This window comes from Bison bison, unplaced genomic scaffold (genome assembly GCF_000754665.1).
Source record: "Bison bison bison isolate TAMUID 2011002044 unplaced genomic scaffold, Bison_UMD1.0 scf7180017864471, whole genome shotgun sequence".
Classification (NCBI taxonomy): domain Eukaryota; kingdom Metazoa; phylum Chordata; class Mammalia; order Artiodactyla; family Bovidae; genus Bison; species Bison bison.
Window position 1 is genome coordinate 35,589,282 of NW_011495032.1, and position 23,429 is coordinate 35,612,710.

Below are 23,429 nucleotides of genomic sequence, written 5' to 3' on the forward strand. Positions count from 1 at the left end.
CAACAGGGAAAAACAAGCCTCTTTTAAGGTTGGCCTGCTCTCATATTTTGGAAGTGTTTGTCTAATAAAATTTCTGTCTGCTTAAGCTAAACTGAGCTATAACTTGCCTATTTTAAACACTTTAGTCCATTATTCCAAATTTTTATTGTGATGAGGTAAGAACTGAGGGAGAAAAATAAACTGACCTGACATTATGATTCTTGTTGCTGTTCAGTTGCTCAGTCATGTCTGACTCTTTGTGACCCCATAGACTGCAGCATGCCAGGCTTCCCTGTTCTTTACTGTCTCCTGGAGCTTGCTCAAACTCAAGTCTATTGAGTTAGTAATGCCATCCTACCGTCTCATCCTAGATAAGGATGAGATCATCCCTCATCCTTCATCCGTTTCTCTTGCTGCCTTAAGTCTTTCCCAGCATCAGGGTCTTTTCCAATGAATTGGCTCTTTGAATGAGGTGGCCAAAGTATTGGAGTTTCAGCCTTAGTATCTGTCCTTCCAATGAATATTCAGGATTCATTTCCTTTAGGATTGACTGGTTTGATCTCCTAACAGTCCAAGGAACTCTTGAGAGTTTTCTCGAACACATCTTCCTTTTTGAGTATTTGACATTTCTAAATGTATTTAAGTTTTGCCTTAGAAGTTTTTTGTATATATGTAAATTTATTATAAATTTAATATGCAATTGGGGATTGGCTAACTTATTTAATATTTTAAGTACATTTTATAAACATATATTGAAAATATTTGATATATTGAACACTGTTTTGGGGAGGGTAACTTTGATTTTAATAGTGATATAAAATGAAAATATCCAATGAAACCATTTTATAAAGCTCTATTGGAGTAGAGCTTTTATAAAGCTCTATTTAGATGTCTATGACACTTCTCTTTCAAAAAAAAAATTAAATTTCTGAACAAGCAAGATTTCCTTTTGTAGGTAGAGACCTTGCTTCTTCATGACCTTAGTACTTCTCATATATTTCATTTCATTTAATCTATATTTTAGTAAGGTGGATATTAAAATTATTGTTTTAGAGAAGAGAAAACAAAGCCTTGATGCTTTTGAACTGTGGTGTTGGAGAAGACTCTTGAGAGTCCCTTGGACTGCAAGGAGATCCAACCAGTCCATTCTAAAGGAGATCAGTCCTGGATGTTCTTTGGAAGGAATGATGCTAAAGCTGAAACTCCAGTACTTTGGCCACCTCATGTGAAGAGTTGACTCATTGGAAAAGACTGATGCTGAGGGGGATTGGGGGCAGAAGGAGAAGAGGAAGACAGAAGATGAGATGGCTGGATGGCATCACTGACTCAATGGACGTGAGTCTGAGTGAACTCCGGGAGTTGGTGATGGACAGGGAGGCCTGGCGTGCTGTGATTCATGGGGTCGCAGAGTCGGACACGACTGAGCGACTGAACTGAACCGAACTGAATGGTGGAGTCAGCCTCTGAATGCAGCTTCTCTGGTTCCAGTAACGGAGCTCTTAATCATTTCATTAGAAGTTACCACTTTTTTTTTTTTTTTGGTATTAAATGGGAACTTTTATAATGAGTTGCTGTTTGACATCAATTTTCAATAGTGTAAGATAAAAAAGAATCTGTAAAGAAAAGGGCCCTGTAGATGCTTCTGATACATACACAATATAAACCCGAAGAAAATTATGTCATAGCAAAATGATTGCACATGATTGGGCAGGCACTTATTATACATTATTTTAGGATCGCTTGTACTTCAAAATTCGTATGGAAACGGCTTTACTTTGGTAAGAATTAACGCTAAACCTCCAAGTTCCAGAATATAAAACCAAAGTCAAAACAGACGTCCAGATAATTAATACTTTAAAGGAGCATGAGAACGGAATTGTTTAGGGTTTTTATTTGTAGTTCCCCTGGGCCAATCTCAGTTATGATTTTCAGGATCCAACCCCGCCCGCATCCCCCCCGCTAAGGCGCTGAAGATCCTCCTCTTTTCGATTAGTTTTCCCTGGGAAAAGGTAGGACTCTACACATGCCTAAAATATCTGGGGACTGATGATGGGCATGTAAGAACCAAAAAAAGACAATTTAGAGAAGAAAGCAAAGTGAAAAACAAATGCTTCAGGGTCAAAACTGAAGAAAACCAAGCCACTTCGGTTAGAAAATGTGTGCAAACCAAGTCCATTGATTCATTTTACCTCTTCCACACCAGGCACTGCTTGCTGAGTGTTAGGGTAACCAGGGAACGGAGGTTGCCCCGGTAACGTAGGAAGCGCGGAGGGCTTCAGCGCTCAGGGCTCTAGACAGCCCTTCCGGCCCCGCGTGGTGGGAGGGGTGGAGGCCAGACTCTCGCGAGAGCTGTATGTGTTCTACTCTACGTCTTCGCGGTTGGCCTTAGGGCTGCGGCGGCCAGTCAGGGGCAAGGCATCCGGAGCGTTTCAGATGGCTACTCAGCAAGGGACGCCCTCCTCCGCCCTGCGGGTCCTGGAAGAAGCGTTGGGCATGGGCTTGTCGGCTGCCGGGGACACCGCGGAGGCGGTGGCTGCTGAGGGTGCCTACTACCTGGAGCGTATCCTTCGCGTGTAGGCGGGGCACCCAGACCTGGCCGCGGTAACGGGTGTTGGGAGCGAGGGCGCCCTTTGAAGCCTGGGGTCCGCCAGCTGGTAGAGGCGCCTGTTGGATCTCACGGTGATCTCTCCGACAACGCGACCCCGGAAACCTGCCCACTGTAATTTTTCGCCTTGTTGTAGTTGTAGGCTGATGTGTTCCTGTTGGAAAAAGTTCGTAGTCACCACTCAGTAAACTTTGCAATTTTGTTTAAAGTAGCCCCACAAATTAATCCAACCCTCCTTTCACTCAGTGGTTTTCTTAAGCACAGAATGCCGTGAAAATAAATTCCATAGGGGAACATCCGGAGGTTAAGGAAAAAACCGCTCCCTTTAGGATTTAACATCAGGATATCCATTCAGATCCTGTAGATGGCCCAGTTGTCCAGTGCTTCTGTGATTTGTTTTGGTAGCAGCGACCCACTGGATAGTTTCATTGTGGGCTACTTAATGATGATAACTTTACCCCTTTTAGCAACTGAATGGTATCCTGGTGAGCTGACAAGTCTCAGCTATGCTATGAAGAAATCAGATAAGACAGAGATGAGCAGTTATCAATGGAAATAACTAGAAAAATTGAATAGCCACATGTGGATGTGTAGGCTCACTATTTATTGGGTAAAACTTTTGAGCTCCCCTTCTCCAAATTAATGGTACGAGAGAGGGGGAGGGTTCGTGAGAAAGATAACTATTCTTCTGGCAGATAAGAGAGAGATGGGTAATCTGTTTTATTCTTAAAAGTATCAAGGAAACTGCAAAATCTGTTTTTTTGTTGTTCAAATATAATCCACCTATATTTAATTAAAGATTTCAGAGATCCAGCAATGATTCATCTTGTAGGTTTTTAAACTGATTAACCTGTCCTGACTCAGGCTCAGTACACATCCCTGCTACAAAGAGCTTTGAAGAACTTGATTGAAAAGCTCAAAGAAAATATATGTAGTTTATTCAATGTGGACATGATATTTATAGGAGTGTGTTTGAATAATCTGAAAGCAATTTGAGAGAAAGAAGTGGGTGCTCTAGTGTTTTAAGTGAGGTTTCGTATTCTGTTTTCCTGACCCTTAACAAGCTGTCATTTCCAGTAATATTCCTTTTTAAATTCAGAAACAATTCAGTGCCTCTTCATAGCTGATTTATGTCTAAAACATGAAGTTATTCAATAGCCATGTTAGTGATAACCAGGCATCTTATATCTACCTGCATTAAAATGATTTCTGTCACAGTATTTTGAGTTAACATGAGACAAATAGAGTGAAGTAAGTTTTTGCAAACATCTTTATGAAATAAGTCATGAGACTCCAATATAGTAGAACTTTCACTAATGAAAATCTGGTTTACTGAATTTGCATGGAGGTCACTGAGTTGCAACTGCCAACATATTAGACTTTTCCAAGTAATCACATTTACAAATACAAGCAACTATAACTTTTTCAGGTCAGTAACTCAGTCATGTCCAACTCTTGGCAACCCTATGAACCACAGGATGCCAGGCCTCCCTATCTGTCACCAACTGCTGCTGCTGCTGCTGCTAAGTCACTTCAGTCGTGTCCGACTCTGTGCGACCCCATAGAGGGCAGCCCACTAGGCTCCCCCGTACCTGGGATTCTCCATGCAAGAACACTGGAGTGGGTTGCCATTTCCTTCTCCAATGGATGAAAGTGAAAAGTGAAAGTGAACTTGCTCAAGTCGTGTCCGACTGTTCGTGACTGCATGGACTGCAGCCTACCAGGCAGGCTCCTCTGCTCATGGGATTTTCCAGGCAAGAGTACTGGAGTCTACCCAAACTGGAGTCTACCCAAACCCATGGTCACTGAGTGTGATACCATCCAACCATCTAATCCTCTGTCGTCCCCTTCTCCTCCTGCCCTCAATCTTTCCCAGAATCAGTGTCTTTTCAAATGAGTCAGCTCTTCGCAACAGGTGGCCAAAGTATTGGAGTTTCAGCTTGAACATGAGTCCTTCCAATGAACACCCAGGATTGATCTCCTTTACGATGGACTGGTTAGATCTTCTTGCAGTCCAAGGGACTCTCAAGAGTCTTGTCCAACACCATAGTCAAAAGCATCAATTCTTCAGCACTCAGTTTTCTTTATAGTCCAACTCTCACATCCATGCATGATGACTGGAAAAACCATAGCCTTGACTAGATGGACCTTTGTTGACAAAGTAATGTCTCTGCTTTTTAATATGCTGTCAAGGTTAGTCATAACTTTCCTTCCAAGGAGTAAGCATCTTTTAATTTCATGGCTGCAGTCACCATCTGCAGTGATTTTGGAACACAAAAAAATAAAGTCAGCCACTGTTTCCTCATCTATTTCTCAAGTGATGGGACCAGATACCATGATATTAGTTTTCTGAATGTTGAGCTTTAAGCCAACTTTTTCACTCTCCTCTTTCACTTTCATCAAGAGGCTCTTTAGTTCTTCTTCACTTTCTGCCATAAGGGTGGTGTCATCTGCATATCTGAGGTTATTGATATTTCTCCCAGCAATCTTGATTCCAGCATGTGCTTCCTGCAGCCCAGCGTTTCTCATGATGTACTCTGCATATAAGTTAAATAAACAGGGTGACAATATACAGCCTTGAGGTACTCCTTTTCCTATTTGGAACCAGTCTGTTGTTCCATGTCCAGTTCTAACTGTTGCTTCCTGACCTGCATGTAGATTTCTCAAGAGGCAGGTCAGGTGGTCTGGTATGCCCATCTCTTGAAGAATTTCCCACAGTTTATTGTGATCCACACAGTCAAAGGCTTAGGCATAGTCAATAAAGCAAAAGTAGATTTTTTTTTTTTGAAACGGTCTTGCTTTTTTGATGATCCAGCAGATGTTGGCAATTTGATCTCTGGTTCTTCTGCCTTTTCTAAATCCAGCTTGAACATCTGGAAGTTCATGCATTGCTGAAGCCTGGCTTGGAGAATTTTGAGTATTACTTTATTAGCGTGTGAGATGAGTGCAATTGTACGGTAGTTCGAATATTCTTTGGTATTGCCTTTCTTTGGGATTGGAATGAGAACTGACCTTTTCCAGTCCTGTGGCCACTTTCCAAATTTGAGTTTTCCAAATTTGCTGATGTATTAAGTGCAGCATTTTCACAGCATCATCTTTTAGGATTTGAAATAGCTCAACTGGAATTCCATCACCTCTACTAGCTTTGTTCGTAATGATGCTTGTTAAGGCCCACTTGACTTCACATTCCAAGATGTCTGGCTCTAGGTGAGTGTGAATGATCACACCACTGTGATTATCTGAGTCGTGAAGATCTTTTTTGTACAGTTCTGTGTATTCTTGCCATCTCTTCTTAATATCTTCTGCTTCTGTTAGGTCCATACCATTTCTGTCCTTTATTGAGCCCATCTTTGCATGAAATGTTCCCTTGGTATCTCTAATGTTCTTGAAGAGATCTCTAGTCTTCCCCATTTTATTGTTTTCCTCTATTTCTTTGCATTGATCACTGAGGAAGGCTTTCTTATCTCTCCTTGCTATTCTTTGGAACTCTGCATTCAGATGGGTATATCTTTCCTTTTCTCCTTTGCTTTTCACAGCTAGCTATTTGTAAGGCCTCCTCAGTCAACCATTTTGCTTTTTTGCATTTCTTTTTCTTGGGGATGGTCTTGATTCCTGTCTCCTGTACAATGTCATGAACCTCTGTCCATAGTTCTTCAGGCACTCTCCCTGATCTAGTCCCTTAAATCTATTTCTCACTTCCACTGTATGGTCATAAGGGATTTGACTTATGTCATACGTGAATGGTGTAGTGGTTTTCCCCAGTTTCTTCAATTTAAGTCTGAATTTGGCAATAAGGAGTTCATGTTCTGAGCCACAGTCCGCTCCTGGTTTTGTTTTTGCTGACTGTATAAAGCTTCTCCATCTTTGCCTGTAAAGAATATAATCAGTCTGATTTCGGTGTTGACTATCTGGTGATGTCCATGTGTAGAGTCTTCTCTTGCATTGTTGGAAGAGGTTGTTTACTGTGACCAGTGTGTTCTCTTGGCAGAACTTTGTTAGCCTTTGCCCTGCTTCATTCTGTACTCCAAGGCCAAATTTGCCTGTTACTCCTGGTGTTTTTTGACTTCCTACTTTTGCATTTCAGTCCCTTATAATCAAAAGGAAATTTTGGGTGGTGTTAGTTCTAGAAGGTCTTATAGGTCTTCATAGAGCCATTCAACTTCAGCTTTTTCAGCATTACTGGTTGGGGCATAGACTTGGATTACTATGATGTTGAATGGTTTGCCTTGGAAACGAACAGAGATCATTCTTACGTTTTTGAGATTGCATCCAAGTACTGCATTTTGGACTCTCTTGTTGACTATAATGGCTTTTTAGGATTTTTCTTTTTAATTGAAGTAAAACTGATGTACAACATTATATTAGTTTAGGTGTACAACATAGTGATTCATTATTTTTATACTTTATGAAATAGTTGCCACTAGAAGTCTAGTTACTGTTAGTCGCCATACAGAGTTTTGCAATTTTATTGATTATATTCCCTATGCTGTACATTACTACACCATCACATATTTATATTATAACTGGGAGTTTGTACCTCTTAATTCCTGACATATTTTTCACCAATCTCTGCATCTCCCTGATATCTGGCATCCATTAGATTTTTTCTCTCTTGAGACTACTTCTGTTGTGCTTATTTTTTTATTTTCAATTTTTAGATTCTACATATAATGAAACCATACAGTATTTGTTGTTTATTTACTATGATACCCTGAAGGTCCATACGTGTTGTTTTAAATGGCAAGATTTTAGTTTTCTTATGGCTGAGTGGTATTCCATAGTATTTATGTGTACCACATCTTCTTTATTCATTCATCTGTTGATGGACACTTAGGTTATTTCCATATATTGACTATTGTAAATAATGCTGAAATAAACATAGACTGCATATATCTTTTCAAATTAGTGTTTTGTTTTCTTCAGATAAGTACACAGAAGTGGAATGTCTGGATCATATATTAGTTCTCTTTAAAAAGTTTTAAGGAACCTTTGTATGTTTTCCATAGTAGGTGCACCAATTTGCATTCCCGTGAACAGTGCATGAGAGTTGCCTTTTCTTCACATCCTCACCAGCACTTGCTATTTCTTGATTTTTGGTAATAGCTATGCTGACAGGTGTGAGGTGATATCCCACTGTGTTTTTCACAGTGATGATTAAAGATTTTGAAACCTTACATATGTATGTTGGCTATATAAATATAGTCCTTGAAAAAAAAGTCTATAGGCCCTTTGCTCATTTTTAATTGGATTATTGTCTCTTTTGATGTTGAGTTTTATGAGTTCTATACTTATTTTGGATGTTAATTCCTTATCAGATATATGATTTGCTAATATCATCTCCCATTCAGTAGATTGTGCTTTCCCTTTTCATTTTATTGTTTTTTTTTTTGTTATGCAAAAGTTTTCTAATTTGATGTAGTCTCATTTGTTTATTTTTGCTTTTGTTCCTTTTGCCTGAGGAGATGTATCCAAAAAATCACAGAGCATACTACTGCCCATGTTTTCTTCCAGGAGTTTTATGATTAAGGTTTTATATTTAAGTCTTTGATCCATTTGGAGTTTATTTTTGTATATGGTGAAAGAAAATGGTCCAGTTTCATTCTTTTGCTTATGTCTATCTAGTTTTCCCAGAATAATTTAAAAGAGGCTGTATTTTCTTCATTGTATAGTTTTGCTTCCTTGATTGAGTGTCCATATAAATATGGGTTTATTTCTGGGCTTTGTATTTTCTTACATTTATATATCTGTTTTGTGACAATTTCTTGCATTTTTGACTATTAAAGCTTTTTAGCATTGTGATAATTCCAACTTTGTTTTTATATATTAAGATTGTTTTGATATTTTGGGTATTTTGTGTTTCCATACAAATTTTAGGTTTATTTTTTACAGTTCTATGAAAAATGTTATTGATGTTCTGATAGGGATTTCATTGACTCTGTATACTGCTTTGAGTAGTATGAATATTTTAGCAATATTTATTCTTCCTATCTATGAGCCAAAGATGGAGAAGCTCTATACAGTCAACAAAAATAAGAGTGGGAGCTGACTGTGGCTCAGATCACGAACTCCTTATTGCCAAATTCAGACTTAAATGGAAGAAAGTAAGGAATACCACTAGACCATTCAGGTATGACCTAAATCAAATCCCTTATGACTACACAGTGGAAGTGAGAAATAGATTCAAGGGATTAGATCTGATAGAGTACCTTAAGAACTATGGACGGAGGTTTGTGACATTGTACAAGAGGCAGTGATCAAGACCATTCCCAAGAAAAAGAAATGCAAAAAGGAAAAATAGTTGTTTGAGGAGGCCTTACAAATAGCTGAGAAAAGAAAAGACATGAAAGCAAAGGAGTAAAGGAAAGATATACCCATTTGAATGTAGGATCCCAAGGAAGAGCAAGGAGAGATAAAGACTTCCTAAGTGAACAATGCATGGAAATAGAGGAAAATAATAGAATGGGAAAGACTAGAGATCCCGTCAAGAAGATTAGATATATCAAGGGAACACTTCATGCCAAGATGGGCTCAATCAAGGACAGAAATGGCATGGACCTGACAGAAGCAGAAGATATTAAGAAGAGGTGGCGAGAATGCACAAAAAACTATACTGAAAAGATCTTCATGACCCAGATAACCACGATGGTATGATCACTCGCCTAGAGCCAGATATCCTGTAATGCAAAGTTAAGTGGGCCTCAGGAGGCATCACTACAAAAAAAGCTAGTAGAGGTGATGGAATTCCAGTTGAGCTATTTCAAATCCTAAAAGATGATGCTGTGAAAGTGCTGCATTCAATATGCCAGCAAATTTGGAAAGCTGATCAGTGGCCACAGGACTGGAAAAGGTCAGTTTTTGTTCCAATCCCAAAGAAAGGCAATGCTAAAGAATGTTCAGCTACCACACATTTGCACTCATCTCCCACTCTAGCAAAGTAATGCAAAAAAAATCTCCAAGTCAGGCTTCAACAGTACATGAACCGTGACCTTCTAGATGTTCAAGCTGGATTTAGAAAATGCAGAGTAACCAGAGATCAAATTGCCAACATCCGTTGGATCATCGAAAAAACAAGAGAGTTCCAGAAAAAATACATCTTCTTTACTGAGTAAGCCAAAGCCTTTGACTATGTGGATCACAACAAACTGGAAAATTCTTCAAGAGACGGGAATACCAGACCACCTGACCTGCCTCCTGAGAAATCTTTATGCAGGTCAAGAAGCAAGTTAGAACTGGACATGGAACAACAGACTGGTTTCCAAATTGGGAAAGGAGTACGTCAAGGCTGTATATTGTCACCCTGCTTATTTAACTTATATGCAGAGTACATCATGAGAAATTCTGGACTGGATGAAGCACACCTGGAATCAAGATTGCAGGGAGAAATATCAATAACCTCAGATATGCAGATGACACCACCCTTATGGCAGAAAATGAAGAAGAACTAAAGAGCCTCTTGATGAAAGTGAAAGAGGAGAGTGAAAAAGTTGCCCTAAAACTCAACATTCAGAAAACTAAGATCATGGCATCTGGTCCCATCACTTCATGGCTAATAGATGGGGAAACAGTGAAAACAGTGGCAGACTTTGATTTTGGGGGCTCCAAAATCACTGCAGATGGTGATTGCAACCATGAAATTAAAATCACTTGCTCCTTGGAAGTAAAGTTATGACCAATCTAAGCAGTGTATTAGAAAGCAGAGACATTACTTTGTCAACAATGCTCCATGTAGTCAAGCTGTGGTTTTCCAGTAGTCATGTATGGATGTGAGAGTTGGACTATAAAGAAAGCTGAGCACCAAAGAATTGATGTTTTTGAACTGTGGTGTTGTTCTCCACAACTTGAGAGTCTCTCTTGAGAGACCCTTGGACTGCAAGGAAATCCAACCAGTCCCTCCTAAAGGAATTCTGTCTTGAATATTCATTGCAAAGACCGACACTGAAGCTGAAACTCCAATACTTTGGTCACCTCATGCGAAGAACAGACTCATTTTAAAAGACCCTGATGCTGGGAAAGATTGAAGGCAGAAGAAGAAGAGGATGAGATGTTTGGATGATACCACGGACTCAATGGACATGAGTTTGAGTAACCCCCACGAGTTGGTGATGGCGAGGGAAGCCTGGTGTGCTGCAGTCCATGGGGTTGTGACTGAGCAACTGAACTGAATTTAACTGATCCATGAGTACAGTATATTTTTCCATTCCTTTGTGTTGTCTTCAATTTATCATAGGTTTATGTCAAATTTTTAAAATGCTTTTTCTGCGTCGATTGAGAACATCATGTGCTTTTTATCTTTTATTTTGTTAATGTAATGTATCACATTGATTGATTTGTCCTTATTGAACTATTCTTGCGTTCATGGATAAATCCCAATCGATTATGATATATGCTCCATTTCTGGTTATTTCTGTAATTTCTTCTTATATTCTCCTTCCTTGTGGTTTGATGATTTTCTTTACTGTTATATTTGAATTCTTTCTTTTTACTTTTAGTATATATTATAGGTTTCTCTTTGTACTTGCAAATCTATATATATAGCAGTGTATTTAATAGTTGCTTAAGTTTTTAAGTATTATGAAAGCACAACCTTTTTACCCTCTATGTTTTATGTTTTTTATTTAATATTTTACGTCTTTTTGCTTTGTGTATTCCTTAACTACTTATTGTCGGAACTACTTATTATAGTTGGAGCTGGTTTTGTGACTTTTGTCTTTAACTTTCATAGCTTTTTAAATGTCTGATCCACTTCCTTTGCTATTTATTTGCTTTTACTAGTGACATTTTTTTTCTTTTGTATATTTTCTGATATCTTGCTATGACCTACTTTCTACTTAAAGAAGTCCCTTTATCATTTCTTATAAAGCTAGTTTAGTAGTGATGAATTCTTACTTTTTGTTGTCTGGCAAATTCTTTATCTCTCCTCCAGTTCTGAATGATAATATTGCCAGCTAGAGTATTCTTGTTTGTAAGTTTTTTTTTTAAGCACATTAACCGTATCATGCCCCTCTTTTCTGACCTGTAAAGCTTTTGCTGAAAAATTGGCTTTAGCCTAGGGGTTTCCTTGTATGTGACTAGTTGTTTCTTTTTGCTGCCTTTAATATTCTCTCTTTATTTAAAAATTTTTCCATTTTAATTATAGTATGTCTTGGTGTGGCTGTCTTTGGGTTTATCTTGTTTGGAATTCTCTGTGCTTCCTGGATCTAGATATGTTTCCATTCCCGATTTAAGGAAGTTTTTAGTTATTATTCCTTCAAAGAGGTTTTCTGACCTATCATTTTTGCTTCTTTCCCTCTGCGACCCCTATACTATGAATGTTAGCATGCTTGATATAATTTTAGGGTTTCTTAAATTATCCTCATTTTTTTATTCCTTTATTTTTGCTCTTTATACTGAGCAACTTCCACTATTCTGTTTTCCAGATTGCTTATGTATTCTTCTGTATCTTCCAACCAGTTGCTGATTCCATCTAGTGTATTTGTCATTTCAGTTATTTTATTCTTCATCTCTGGTTGGTTCATTCCTATATTTTCTAACTCTTTATTGAGATTATCACTGTATTCATTTCTTATTTTGTGTTTGGTGAGAATTTTTATGACCATTACTTTGAATTCTTTATCAGGCAAATTATCTCTTTTTCATTAGTTTTTTTCCAGGGGTTTTATCAGGTCCTTTCATTTAGAGCATTTTCTCTGTATCCTCATTTTGTTTTACTTTCTGTGTTTGTTTCTGTGTTTTAAGCAAAACAGTTATTTCCCTCAGTCTTGAAGTAATGGTCTTGTGTAGGAGCATTCTGTTGTAGAATGCATGTGCTGGTTGGCTTTGGTGGGCTGGCTGGAACTGAAGTGGGCATGGGCTGGGAAAGACATGCTAAGTGTGGGCTGCCTTGGCAGGGGACCTGGAGCTGGAGTGGGCACAGGTAAGGGACATACTACAGTGGATTTGGTAGGCATTATTCAGTCTATTGCCTTTGTGATAGGATTCAGAGTGAGTGAGTTTGTGCATGAGCCCTTTAAGAGTGGAGTTTTGGTTTCTTGTCAGAGTCCTCTAGCTCTTCTGTATGTAAGACCCATTGGTTTTCAAAAGTCATACTTTATGGGGCCTCATATTTGTCATGCAGATCCCTTCTCCTAGAGTTACCAATATGGGACTTGAATTCCTTGCTCTTTAGCAAGGGCTTCCATGGTTGTGATAGCCCCTCCCACTTGTGGACTTCCCTGGTGGCTCAGACAGTAAAGAATCTGCCTGCAATGTGGAAAATCTGGGTTCAGTCCCTTGTTTGGTAAGATCCCTTGGAGGAGGGCACAACTTGCTCCAGTACTCTTGCCTGGAGAATCCCCATGGATAGAGGAGCCTAGTGGGCTATAGTCCATGGGGTGCAAAGAGTTGGAACTGACTGAGCTACTAAACACAGCACAGAACTCCCCCTTGTGTGGGTTGCCAGTCTATGGATGAGGATCTTGACGTGATCTCACCTTTATCCCTCCTACATGTCTTGATGTTGTTTTTTCTTTATATCCTAATGTAGCAGCGACGTTGTGCTAGTTTTCGAGTTGTTCTAAGGGAGAGTTGTTCTATATGTAATTGTAGTCTTGGTGTGTCCATGGGAGGAGGTGAGCTCAAGTTCCTCCTACTCTGCCATTTTGATCCCACCCTTCTTTTAGGATTTTATTATCCTTTTTGTGAATTATCTAGTCACTGCGTTTCCTCCATCTCTCTTTGGTTGCCTATTTTGGGTTTCAACCAGAGGGTAGTCAAAAGGTTACTAAACATTTAACCAGTCATTTTTCCTGGATTCAGTCTTCAGGTCATGAGACTGAATGTATTTCAGTCTTTAGTCATTAGAACCTTTAACTCTTGGTTAAATGAAGTTTGAGGGTAACTGTTGAATGCCAATTATTCCTGTATCCCTGGTAGCTCGGTTGGTAAAGAATATGCTTGCAACAATGCAGGAGACCCAGGTTTGATCCTTGGTTTGGGAAGATCCCCTGGAGAAGAGGATGGCAACCCACTCCTGTGTTCTTGCCTGGAAAACCCCATGGACAGAGGAGCCTGGCAGGCTACAGTTCATGGGGTCGCAAAGAGTTGGACATAACTGAGTAACTAGCACAGGGGAAAAAAAAAATTGTGATTATGTTAGTTGCTGAAGTGGGACCTTTTTGGGTTTAAAGTCTTTAATTTTCAGGTAATTTAATTGAGCTATTGCAGTGATAAATAAAAATTATAATATGCACAAATGAATCAGGAATTTGATGTTCTCTACTTTGCACATATACTTAATCACTTCTAATTCACTAATTTGGTCCTGGACTTTCCTTGTTTATGACTAAACAGTTGCTCCTAGGATACTAGACAGTGAACTGTTAATATTGACCAAGGCTTGTGAAAGAGCTTGACTCAAATTCTCCAGGAAATCATCCTTTTCTTTACTCTTCAACATTCAGATATAAAGAACGTGTATAGGCTAATGTGGTCCAAACCAGAAACCTAGCCATGATCCACGGGAGAGTGGCTTTATTAGAAGTCTCACATTCTTTTAACCAGTTTAGAGAATGTGTCCAGGAAACAGTATTATTACTGCTGAAACAACCCTCTTTTGTAACTGTCTAGCTACAATGGCACCACCTGTTTCTCTTTCAAAGCACTTCATATCATTGCTTTTATGTTTTAAACATAAAATAATGAAACATACATGATGTTTTGTGTGGGTCTGTGTTTGTGTGTTAATCACTCAGTCATGTCTGACTCTTTGACACCCCATGGACTGTAGCCCACCAGACTCCTCTGTCCATGGAATTCTCCAGGCAAGAATACTTGAGTGGGTTGCCATTCCCTTCTACAGAAGATCTTCCTGACCCAGGAATCGAACCCAAGTCTCTTGCATTACAGGTGGATTCTTTACCCTGTGAGCCATCGGGGAAGCCCCATACACGATATAGTTCTTATCTTAACTATTTCCAGAATTTTAAGAGATGTAGTCATGGAATATATGAATTCTCTGGTGAACACTTTTTTAAGAAAGATACTGGCAGTTTTGTGAAATATAAGGCTATATTTTAACTATGTGATCTATAAACTGGTTATTGGGTGTCTCTAGTAATTGTAATGAAGGTTGATAGTCATTTATGAATGAATTCTCTATTAAAATTAATGCTATTTAGAAGAGGTTTACAAGTATAGTAGTGACCAGGGATGGTTGTCTTTTAATATGTGACTGCAGACATTTGGGAATGCCTAATTCCAGTTGAGAGATGCAGGCTGGAATGAATTATACTAAGAAAGCTAAGGCTTAATTGATTTTGTTTCTCCTTGTTGAAATAAAGGCCTTATTCAAGGAAGAGTAATGAAATGCATGAACTCCAGGGAAGCAGAACCACCAAAGTACTATTGTTTTTGTTACCTACTGACTTTGTGCTGATTTTCTGCTTCCCTAACTGGCTTTTGATTATTATTTTATCTCTCTAGGCATTTTAATACTAAAAATTTGACTTAGGACATGAGTTTGCTGGCCCCTGGAAAAATTTCCTTTGGCCCCAGCAGCAATTTCTGAGGATTGACTGAGTTTAAGCCTGTCCTTTGAGGCTAATCAACTCTGGATGCAGGCCCAAAGTCAGCTATTTCCAAAAATGCAAATTAAGGATTCCAGATCCTGAAATATGGTGATCACTCTAAACCAATACCCTATCTAAGATACATGTTCAGTTGCTCAGTCTTGTCCGACTCTTTGTGACCCCATGGACTGTAGCCTGCTAGGCTCCTCTGTCCATGGAATTTTTCCAGGCAAGAATATTAGAGTGGGCTGCCATTTTCTACTCCAGGGAATCTTCTTGACCCAGGGATCAAACCCTTGTCTCTTGAGTCTTCTGCATTGGCAGGCAGATTCTTTAGTAGGAAAGACTGAAGGAAGCAAAACTGCAGTGGGAAGTATGAGAACAAATGTGCCAGTTATTTGCCATCTTTGGCCTAGGCTTCTCCGTTCTAGATCCCAGGCTTCTCTGTCCGTGGGATTCTCCAGGCAAGAATAGTGGAGTGGGTTGCCATTTCCTTCTCCAGGGTATCTTCCTGACCCAGGGATTGAACCCAGGTCTCCCACATTAGAGGCAGACGCTTTAACCTCTGAGCCACCAGGGAAGCCCGAAAGTGAACATGACCATAATGTTTTGTATTTATAGTATGTTTCTTTTATTTCAATTTGGTGAAATAAAATGTTGATCACGGAGAATCCACTCTAGAATTTAGATTGCCTCCAAGTACATTGATTCTACGGTGATGGCAAAGGTTACAAAGCAATTTCAGTCTACAGTAACTTTGGGAAATCATGTAAAACATAATTAGCTATATGTTTCACTAAAATTCTTTATAAAGCTGATACTTCTGGCAGTGATCACTACCTACAGATGCAGTAGTGCAGGGCACCAGTATGTGAGGAACTTTGTATGCTGCTCTCATCTAAAAAGTGTTCATTTCCTTCTGGCTGTGGTCCATTTGCAGAACCTTATGTGTGACCCCATTGTACCAACTGTCACATCAAGCTCTGCTCCATTAGGCCAGCTGAAATGCTTCTCTTGCAGTTGTGTCTTCCATTGTACTGTGATGTATTTAGAGCTTCTTGACAGTTTCAGTGTGGGTGTATATTTGCCTGTTTTCTGACAATATCTGCAAGGTCAGGATCTGGTATAGATTCTGTTAGTCCAGAAACTACCAGTTCACCCATGGTAATGAAGTACCAGGGAATTAATTCCTTGTGTGCATGCTCACAAGTGCTACTATGCTCCTTCCAGAACAAGTGTACATATGGAGAAGGATCCTTAGTCTGAGACCAGGCCATGCCTCTAGAACATAGCACCTGGCCTGGAAGAGGGCAGTGATGAGGACTGTGCGTGCATGCCAGGGAGGAGAGGGTGGCTATAGATAGTACCCTGGGAAAGATCAGACTAGAAAACCAGGACGTTATTAAGTGTCAGGTAAAGCTCAAGCTGGCAGAGTAGCAAGACCAGATCAGAAGGGAATAGAGTAGAAAAAAAATGAATTTGGAATTGAGAGTTCAGTGATGTTTTTTGAAGGAAAACTAGGCAGGTAATGAATGGGAAGGGAGTTTTGTAAGGATTCAGAGTCAGCTTGGTAATAAGAAACTGATTTTAAGCAGTGGAAAAATAACTTTGTATGAAAATTGTGACCAGCTTAATAGTATGGAAATTTCCTGGAGAATAGAGATTAGATTACAGATGAGAAAGTTGTCCAATAAAACTAGAATTGGGAGTAAAAGTTTTATCTTTCAGGTAATTCTTGATGAATTATGCATTTTTATTCTAGCAATATTGCTTCTAAAGCAGTGCTTTCCAATCTTTTTCACATGTTGCTCCATCAGATCTTGCTTCAGTCTGTCTTTCTGGCTGTCCCAAGGACTGAGGGGATCAATATCTATACTGTCCAAAGTGTTCTCTTTATGAGAACTTAAGAGCGTGATTTCTCTCAGGCTTCAGAACCAGAGATTGCTGTACATCTGCTGAGAAATTCATCTATTTTCTTTGGATGGATACTGAATTGGTATCTGATTACATTTCCGTCTGACCCTGACTGCTGGGAAACCTAGTCTCAAACCTGTGGCTTATATATATATCAAAGTACAAGAGACCTTATGGACTGTACTTTATCTTCTGCAGTTTCCCTTTCTCTTCTAATTTCCATATTCATTTATTTTTAACTCCCTGTAGCTGTATGCATGTCTGAAAACTGCCACAGAATTCTTTGGGGATAATTTGTCCATGTGTTGTGAGCCAGCTAGCCAGCTAGACAGATGCATACAAACATACATGCCAGAGTAGATTTACTTCTTCAGTAACACTGCAATATCAGGTTTCAGTTGAGTTGCTTCTGGGAAGATTTTTCTGTTCACATTCTATTGTGGCTACTAAGGATGATCCTGGTTCCTGTTTGGGGTACTTGTCCTCTTCCTGACCTTTTGTCTCCTGAATCACTTGCCCGTGGTTTATTTAATCTTTGAGTCTATTGCTCTGTATCTCTTTAATACTTCTCTTTCCTCTAGGGTCTTCAGATGGAGCTGTTTAAAGGATTTGATTTATCTCTTCATAGTATGACACTTGAGAGCCTCGAAAACATAGATTATAGAGTTCATTATTGAGAATATTGGTAAAAATTGTACATTGCTGTTGTGTCACTGTAGAAACAGTATGATGTAGTTGAGAATTCATGGTATTTGTATTCAAGAAACTTGTCTTTGTCATTCATGTCTTTGGTCTTGGCCATATTTCTTCTTCCTGACTCAGTTTCCTTTTTTTCCCCCCCAAATTTTTCCTTTGTTTCCTGTGCCATTCACTCTTACAGGGTTTTAAGAGTACATATGGTATGTTCCATGTGACAATACTTTTAAAGCATTTTAAAATGGTATTTTTTCCTCCTACTCTTTTTTGATTGTGAGGAAATACGATATTACAAGCTGGAATCAAGATTGCCGGGAGAAATATCAATAACCTCAAATATGCAGATGACACCACCCTTATATCAGAAAGTGAAGAGGAACTAAAAAGCCTCTTGATGAAAGTGAAAGAGGAGAGTGAAAAAGTTGGCTTAAAGCTCAACATTCAGAAAACTAAGATCACGGCATCTGGTCCCATGACTTGGGAAATAGATAGAGAAACAGTGGAAACAGTGTCAGACTTTATTTTTGGGGGGGCTCCAAAATCACTGCAGATGGTGACTTCAGTATTGAAATTAAAAGACGCTTACTCCTTGGAAGGAAAGTTATGACCAAACTAGATAGCATATTGAAAAGCAGAGACATTACTTTGCCAACAAAGGTCCATCTAGTCAAGGCTATGGTTTTTCCAGTGGTCATGTATGGCTGTGAGAGTTGGACTGTGAAGAAAGCTGAGCACCAAAGAATTGATGCTTTTGACTGTGATGTTGGAGAAGACTCTTGAGAGTCCCTTGGACTGCAAGGAGATCCAACCAGTCCATCCTAAAGGAGATCAGTCCTGGGTGTTCATTGGAAGGACTGATGTTGAAGCTGAAACTCCAATAATTTGGCCACCTGATGTGAAGAGCTGACTCATTTGAAAAGACCCTGATGCTGGGAGGGATTGGGGGCAGGAGGAGAAAGGGATGACAGAGGATGAGATGGCTGGATGGCATCACCAACTCAATGGACATGAGTTTCGGTAAACTCTGGGAGTTGGTGATGCACAGGGAGGCTTGGTGTGCTCTGATTCATGGGAACACAGAAAGTCCGACATGACTGAGCGACTGAACTGAACTGAACTGAGTATTATATCTCATCCCTAGAACCTACCAAGGCAATGGCACCCCACTCCAGTACTCTTGCCTGGGAAATCCCATGGATGGAGAAGCCTAGTGGGCTGCAGTCCATGGGGTTGCTAAGAGGCAGACACGACTGAGTGACTTCACTTTCACTTTTCACTTTCATGCATTGGAGAAGGAAATGGCAACCCACTCCAGTGTTCTTGCCTGGAGAATCCCAGGGACGGGGAAGCCTGGTGGGCTGCCGTCTGTGGGGTCGCACAGAATCAGACACGAGTGAAGCGACTTAGCAGCAGCAGCAGCATCCCTAGAATATTTTTCTTCAGTAGTAGTTACGGGTATTGTTTAGTATTTCCAAAGCTTTGAGGACAAATTACATTTTTCTCTACATAGCCATGTTAAAGAAGCTTTGCTTTGACATTTCTTCCTCACAATAATCTTGGCAGCATTTGGTTTAAATTATAAAGTCTATCCAGATCATTTTAGAATATTTAATTATTTGTGAACTTTATTATGGAATGAGCAGTGATTAAGGATGTTGTTTAGGTGCTAATTTGTGTGCAACCCTTTTGCAACATGGACTGTAGTCTGTTAGGCTCCTCTGTCCGTGGGATTTCCCAGGCAAGAATACTGGAGTGGGTTGCCATTTCCTTCTCCAGGGGATCTTTCTGACCCAGGGACTGAACCAAGATCTCCTACATTGCAGGCAGATTCTTAGATGCTGAGCCACCCAAGAAGCCCTAGTGATGAAGGGTAGCATTAATTTCTGGAAACAAATGACTGCCTACAAATTCAGCCTCTTTGTTTTCCCCAAACTTAAATCTTTTTGTTTTGTATTGGGGTATAGACGATTAACAATGTTGTAGTAGTTTTGGGTGAACAGTGAAGGGACTCAGCCATATATATACATGTGTCCATTCTCTCCCAAACCTTGCAGGCCGGCACAAATGATGAGCAGAGTTACATGTGCTATATAATGGGTGCTTGTTGGTTATCCATATTGAATATAGCAGTGTGTACATGACCCTCCCAAACTCCATAACTATCCCTTATCCCAGTAACTCTGTTTGTTTTCTAAGCCTGTCTCTTTCTGTTTTGTAAGTTCATTTGAGAAATTCGATATTTCTTCTTCTCTGTCTGATGTACTTCACTCTGTATGACACTTTCTAGGTCCATCCATGTTGCTGTAAATGGCCTTGTTTCATACTTTTTAATGGCTGACTAATATTCCACTGTATATTTGTACCACATTTTCTTTATCCATTCCTTTGTCAGGGGACATTTATATTGCTTCCATGTCTTGGCTGTTGTAAACAGTGATGCAATGAACATTGAGGTGCCATATCCTTTTGGATCATGTTTTTCTTTGGATATATTCCCAGGAGTGGGATTGTAGGGTTTTATGATAGCTCTATTTTTAGTTGTTTAAGGAACCTCCATACTGTTCTCTATAGTGACTGTACCAATTTACATTCCCACAAACAGTAAAGGAGTATTCTCATATCCCAACACATTCTCCAACATTTGTTGTTTGTCGATTTTTTTGATTATAGCCATTCTGACCAATTTGAGGTGACATCTAATTATAGTTTTGATTTACATTTCTCTAATAACATCATGGCAAAAGATGGGGAAACAATGGAAACAGTGACAGACTTTATTTTCTTGGGCTCCAAAATCAGTGGACAGTGGCTGCATGAAATTAAAAGATGCTTGTTCCTTGGAAGAAAAGCAATGACAAACCTATACAGCGTATTAAAAAGCAGAAACATTACTTTGCCTGCAAAGGTCTGTATTCATTGCTGTGGTTTTTCTAGTAGTCATGTACGAATGTGAGAGCTGGACAGTAAAAAAGGCTGAGTGCCGAAAAAAATGATGCCTTCAGACTGTGGTGATGGAGAACACTCTTGAGAGTCCCTTGGACTGCAAGGAGATCAAACTAGTAAATCCTAAGGGAAATCAACCCTGACTATTCATTGGAAGGATTGATGCTGAAGCTGAAGCTCCAATACTTTGGCCACCTGATTCGAAGAGCTGACTCATTGGAAGAGACCGTGATACTGGGGAAGATTGAAGGCAGGAAGAGAGGGGGATGGCAAAGGGTGAGATGGTTGGATGACATCGCTAGCTCAATGAACATGAGTTTGAGGAAGCTCTGGGAGATGTTGAAGGACAGGGAGGCCTGGCATGCTGCAGCCTATGGGGTTGCAGAGAGTCAGACACTACTGAGTGAACAGCAATAACTAGTGATGTTGAACATCTTTTCATGTGCCTACTTTTGTTCTCTTTGGAGGACAGGTCTTCTGCGCAGTTTTTGAGTGGCCTGTTTGTTTTGATGCTGTTAAGCATCATAAGCTGTTTGCAAATTTTGGAGACTAATCTTTTATTGGTCACATCATTTGCAAATATTTTCTCCCAGTCTGTGGGTTGTCTTTTCATTTTATTGTTTCCTCTGGTGTGCAAAAACTTCTGAAAGTTCCCATTTGTTTATTTTTGTTTTTATTTCCATTATTCTTGAGATAGATCGAAAAAGATATTGTGATTTATGTCAGAGGGTGTTCTGCCTGTTTTCCTCTAGGAGTTTTATAGTGTCTAGCCTCACATTTAGGTCTTAAATCCATTTTGAGCTCACAAAATCAACTTATAATCATTGTTTCTCAGAAAGGGACATATTTTTCCATAAGAAAAGAGGCCAACTTCCTGTAGCTGAACTTCAGGAAATTTTATATCATTAAGTGAAAATGTGTCAGGAAAATATAAATCTAGAAAAGGAGGAAGATTCAGAATGCCTTTTATGTATCCATTCATCTTAACAGAAGATCATGGGAGATTTAGGAAACTTCTCCACAGGTACTCATATCTTTCCAGAACAAGGGAAGGAAAAACAGACACTTGTTTTTATTCCAAGCCAGGCACCATTCTAAATGATTTCCATATGCTAACCCTTGTTAACAAGAGCTATAGTATAGCATAGTGAAAACCAAACTTCTAGGGCTGTTTCCCAACTCTGTTAGGTCCTGACTGTGTAACTTTGTGCATCTGAGTCCTGATCTGTAAAACAGAGATAATAAAATTCATCCTTATTGGTGGGATGAGGATGAAATGATTTAATACATGTAAAACCCTAGGGAAGGGCCTGGCTCCTATTAAATACCATGTGTGTGTTATCAGTTCTCATTACAAACAACAGAAGTTGTTATTCAGACTGTCAGGTTACTCTTGGAGGATGGAATGACAGTTAAATTTCTGATAATCAGCAGCAAAATGAAAACTAGGGTAAACTCATATTTGATTTTCATAAGCATTGCTATGTATTGAAGTGTTTATACCTTTTAAACTTGGCATAATAAAGTCTGTAAATGTGAAAAAAATGTAAACCTACCAACCAATCAACAAAACAAGTGTTCCTGGCACATACTTTGATTTCTTCTAAAATTAAATGCTATCTTGAAGTTTTCATTTGTAATTAGAGTAACTTAATTTTTGCAGCTCTTACAGAAATTCTTAAAAAAAAAATTTTATTAGAATCGTTTCCATCGATATTTTAATGCTGATATATATTGATACTTTATGAACTGCTCTTATTATTATATAATTCATATTTGCTTAAAAATTAGGCTGCCTTTTCTGAGAATATGATTTATTAATTTTAAAATTGAAATACATAAGAAAGAGAGTGAGCTATAACTTTTACTGATGAAAACATTAAAATCTATTTTTTACTTATATTTAATTTTAGTGTGCTTTTTCTTTTTTTTTTTTTGAAAGTTGCTCAGTCCTGTCCAACTCTTGGTGACCCCATGGACTGTACAGTCCATATATTCCTCCAGGCCAGAATACTGGAGTGGGTAGCCTTTCCCTTCTCCAGGGGAATCTTCCCTACCCAGGGATCGAATCTAGGTCTCCCACATTGCAGGTGGATTCTTTACCAGCTGAGCCACCAGGGAGGCCCAAGAATATTGGAGTGGGTATCCTATCCCTTCTCTAGTGGATCTTCTTGAACCAGGAATGGAACTGGGGTCTCCACACTACAGGTGGATTCTTTACCAGCTGACCTACCAGGAAGTGCTTTGTTTAATCCAAATAAAAAGTCATTGTGAAGGACTCATAAATACTGGAAAATTCAGTGTGGTTTGAGATTTGTTTGAAAAATTTATTGTCATAGGTTTCCTGTCCATCATTTTTATATCTTTCTAATTTATGATACTCTGATACTAATGTACATTTTTAGAAGCCTTTTTAGAATAGAGTTGGAAATTATTAGACAGTGGCTCAGCTGGTAAAGAATCCGCCTGCAGTGCAGGAGACCTGGGTTCGATCCCTGGGTTGGGAAGATCCCCTGGAGAAAAGAACGGCTACCCACTCCAGTATTCTTGCCTGGACTGTGCAGTCCATGGGGTCACAAAAAGTTGGACAAGACTGAGCTACTTTCATTTTCACATACACTAAAAATAAAGCTTTTCATGAGTTTCAGTTCAGTTCAGTTCAGTCACTCAGTCGTATCCGACTCTTTGTGACCCCATGAATCGCAGCACGACAGGCCTCCCTGTCCATCACCTCTCCTGGAATTCAC

At 39.3% G+C, this 23,429-nt stretch overlaps 1 protein-coding gene across 3 annotated transcripts in view; it reads left to right on the plus strand.

The window, feature by feature from the left end:
- Positions 1 to 2,353: 2,353 nt before the first annotated feature.
- The window catches only part of LOC105003735 (sperm-associated antigen 16 protein-like), an 86,317-nt gene continuing 65,241 nt past the window's right edge, over positions 2,354 to 23,429 (plus strand). For all 3 annotated transcript variants that reach the window (XM_010861137.1, XM_010861140.1, XM_010861141.1), the window contains exon 1: positions 2,354 to 2,539. In XM_010861137.1, the coding sequence (XP_010859439.1) occupies positions 2,413 to 2,539 (127 nt within the window). In that variant the 5' untranslated portion in view covers positions 2,354 to 2,412. The remainder of the gene's footprint in view (positions 2,540 to 23,429) is intronic.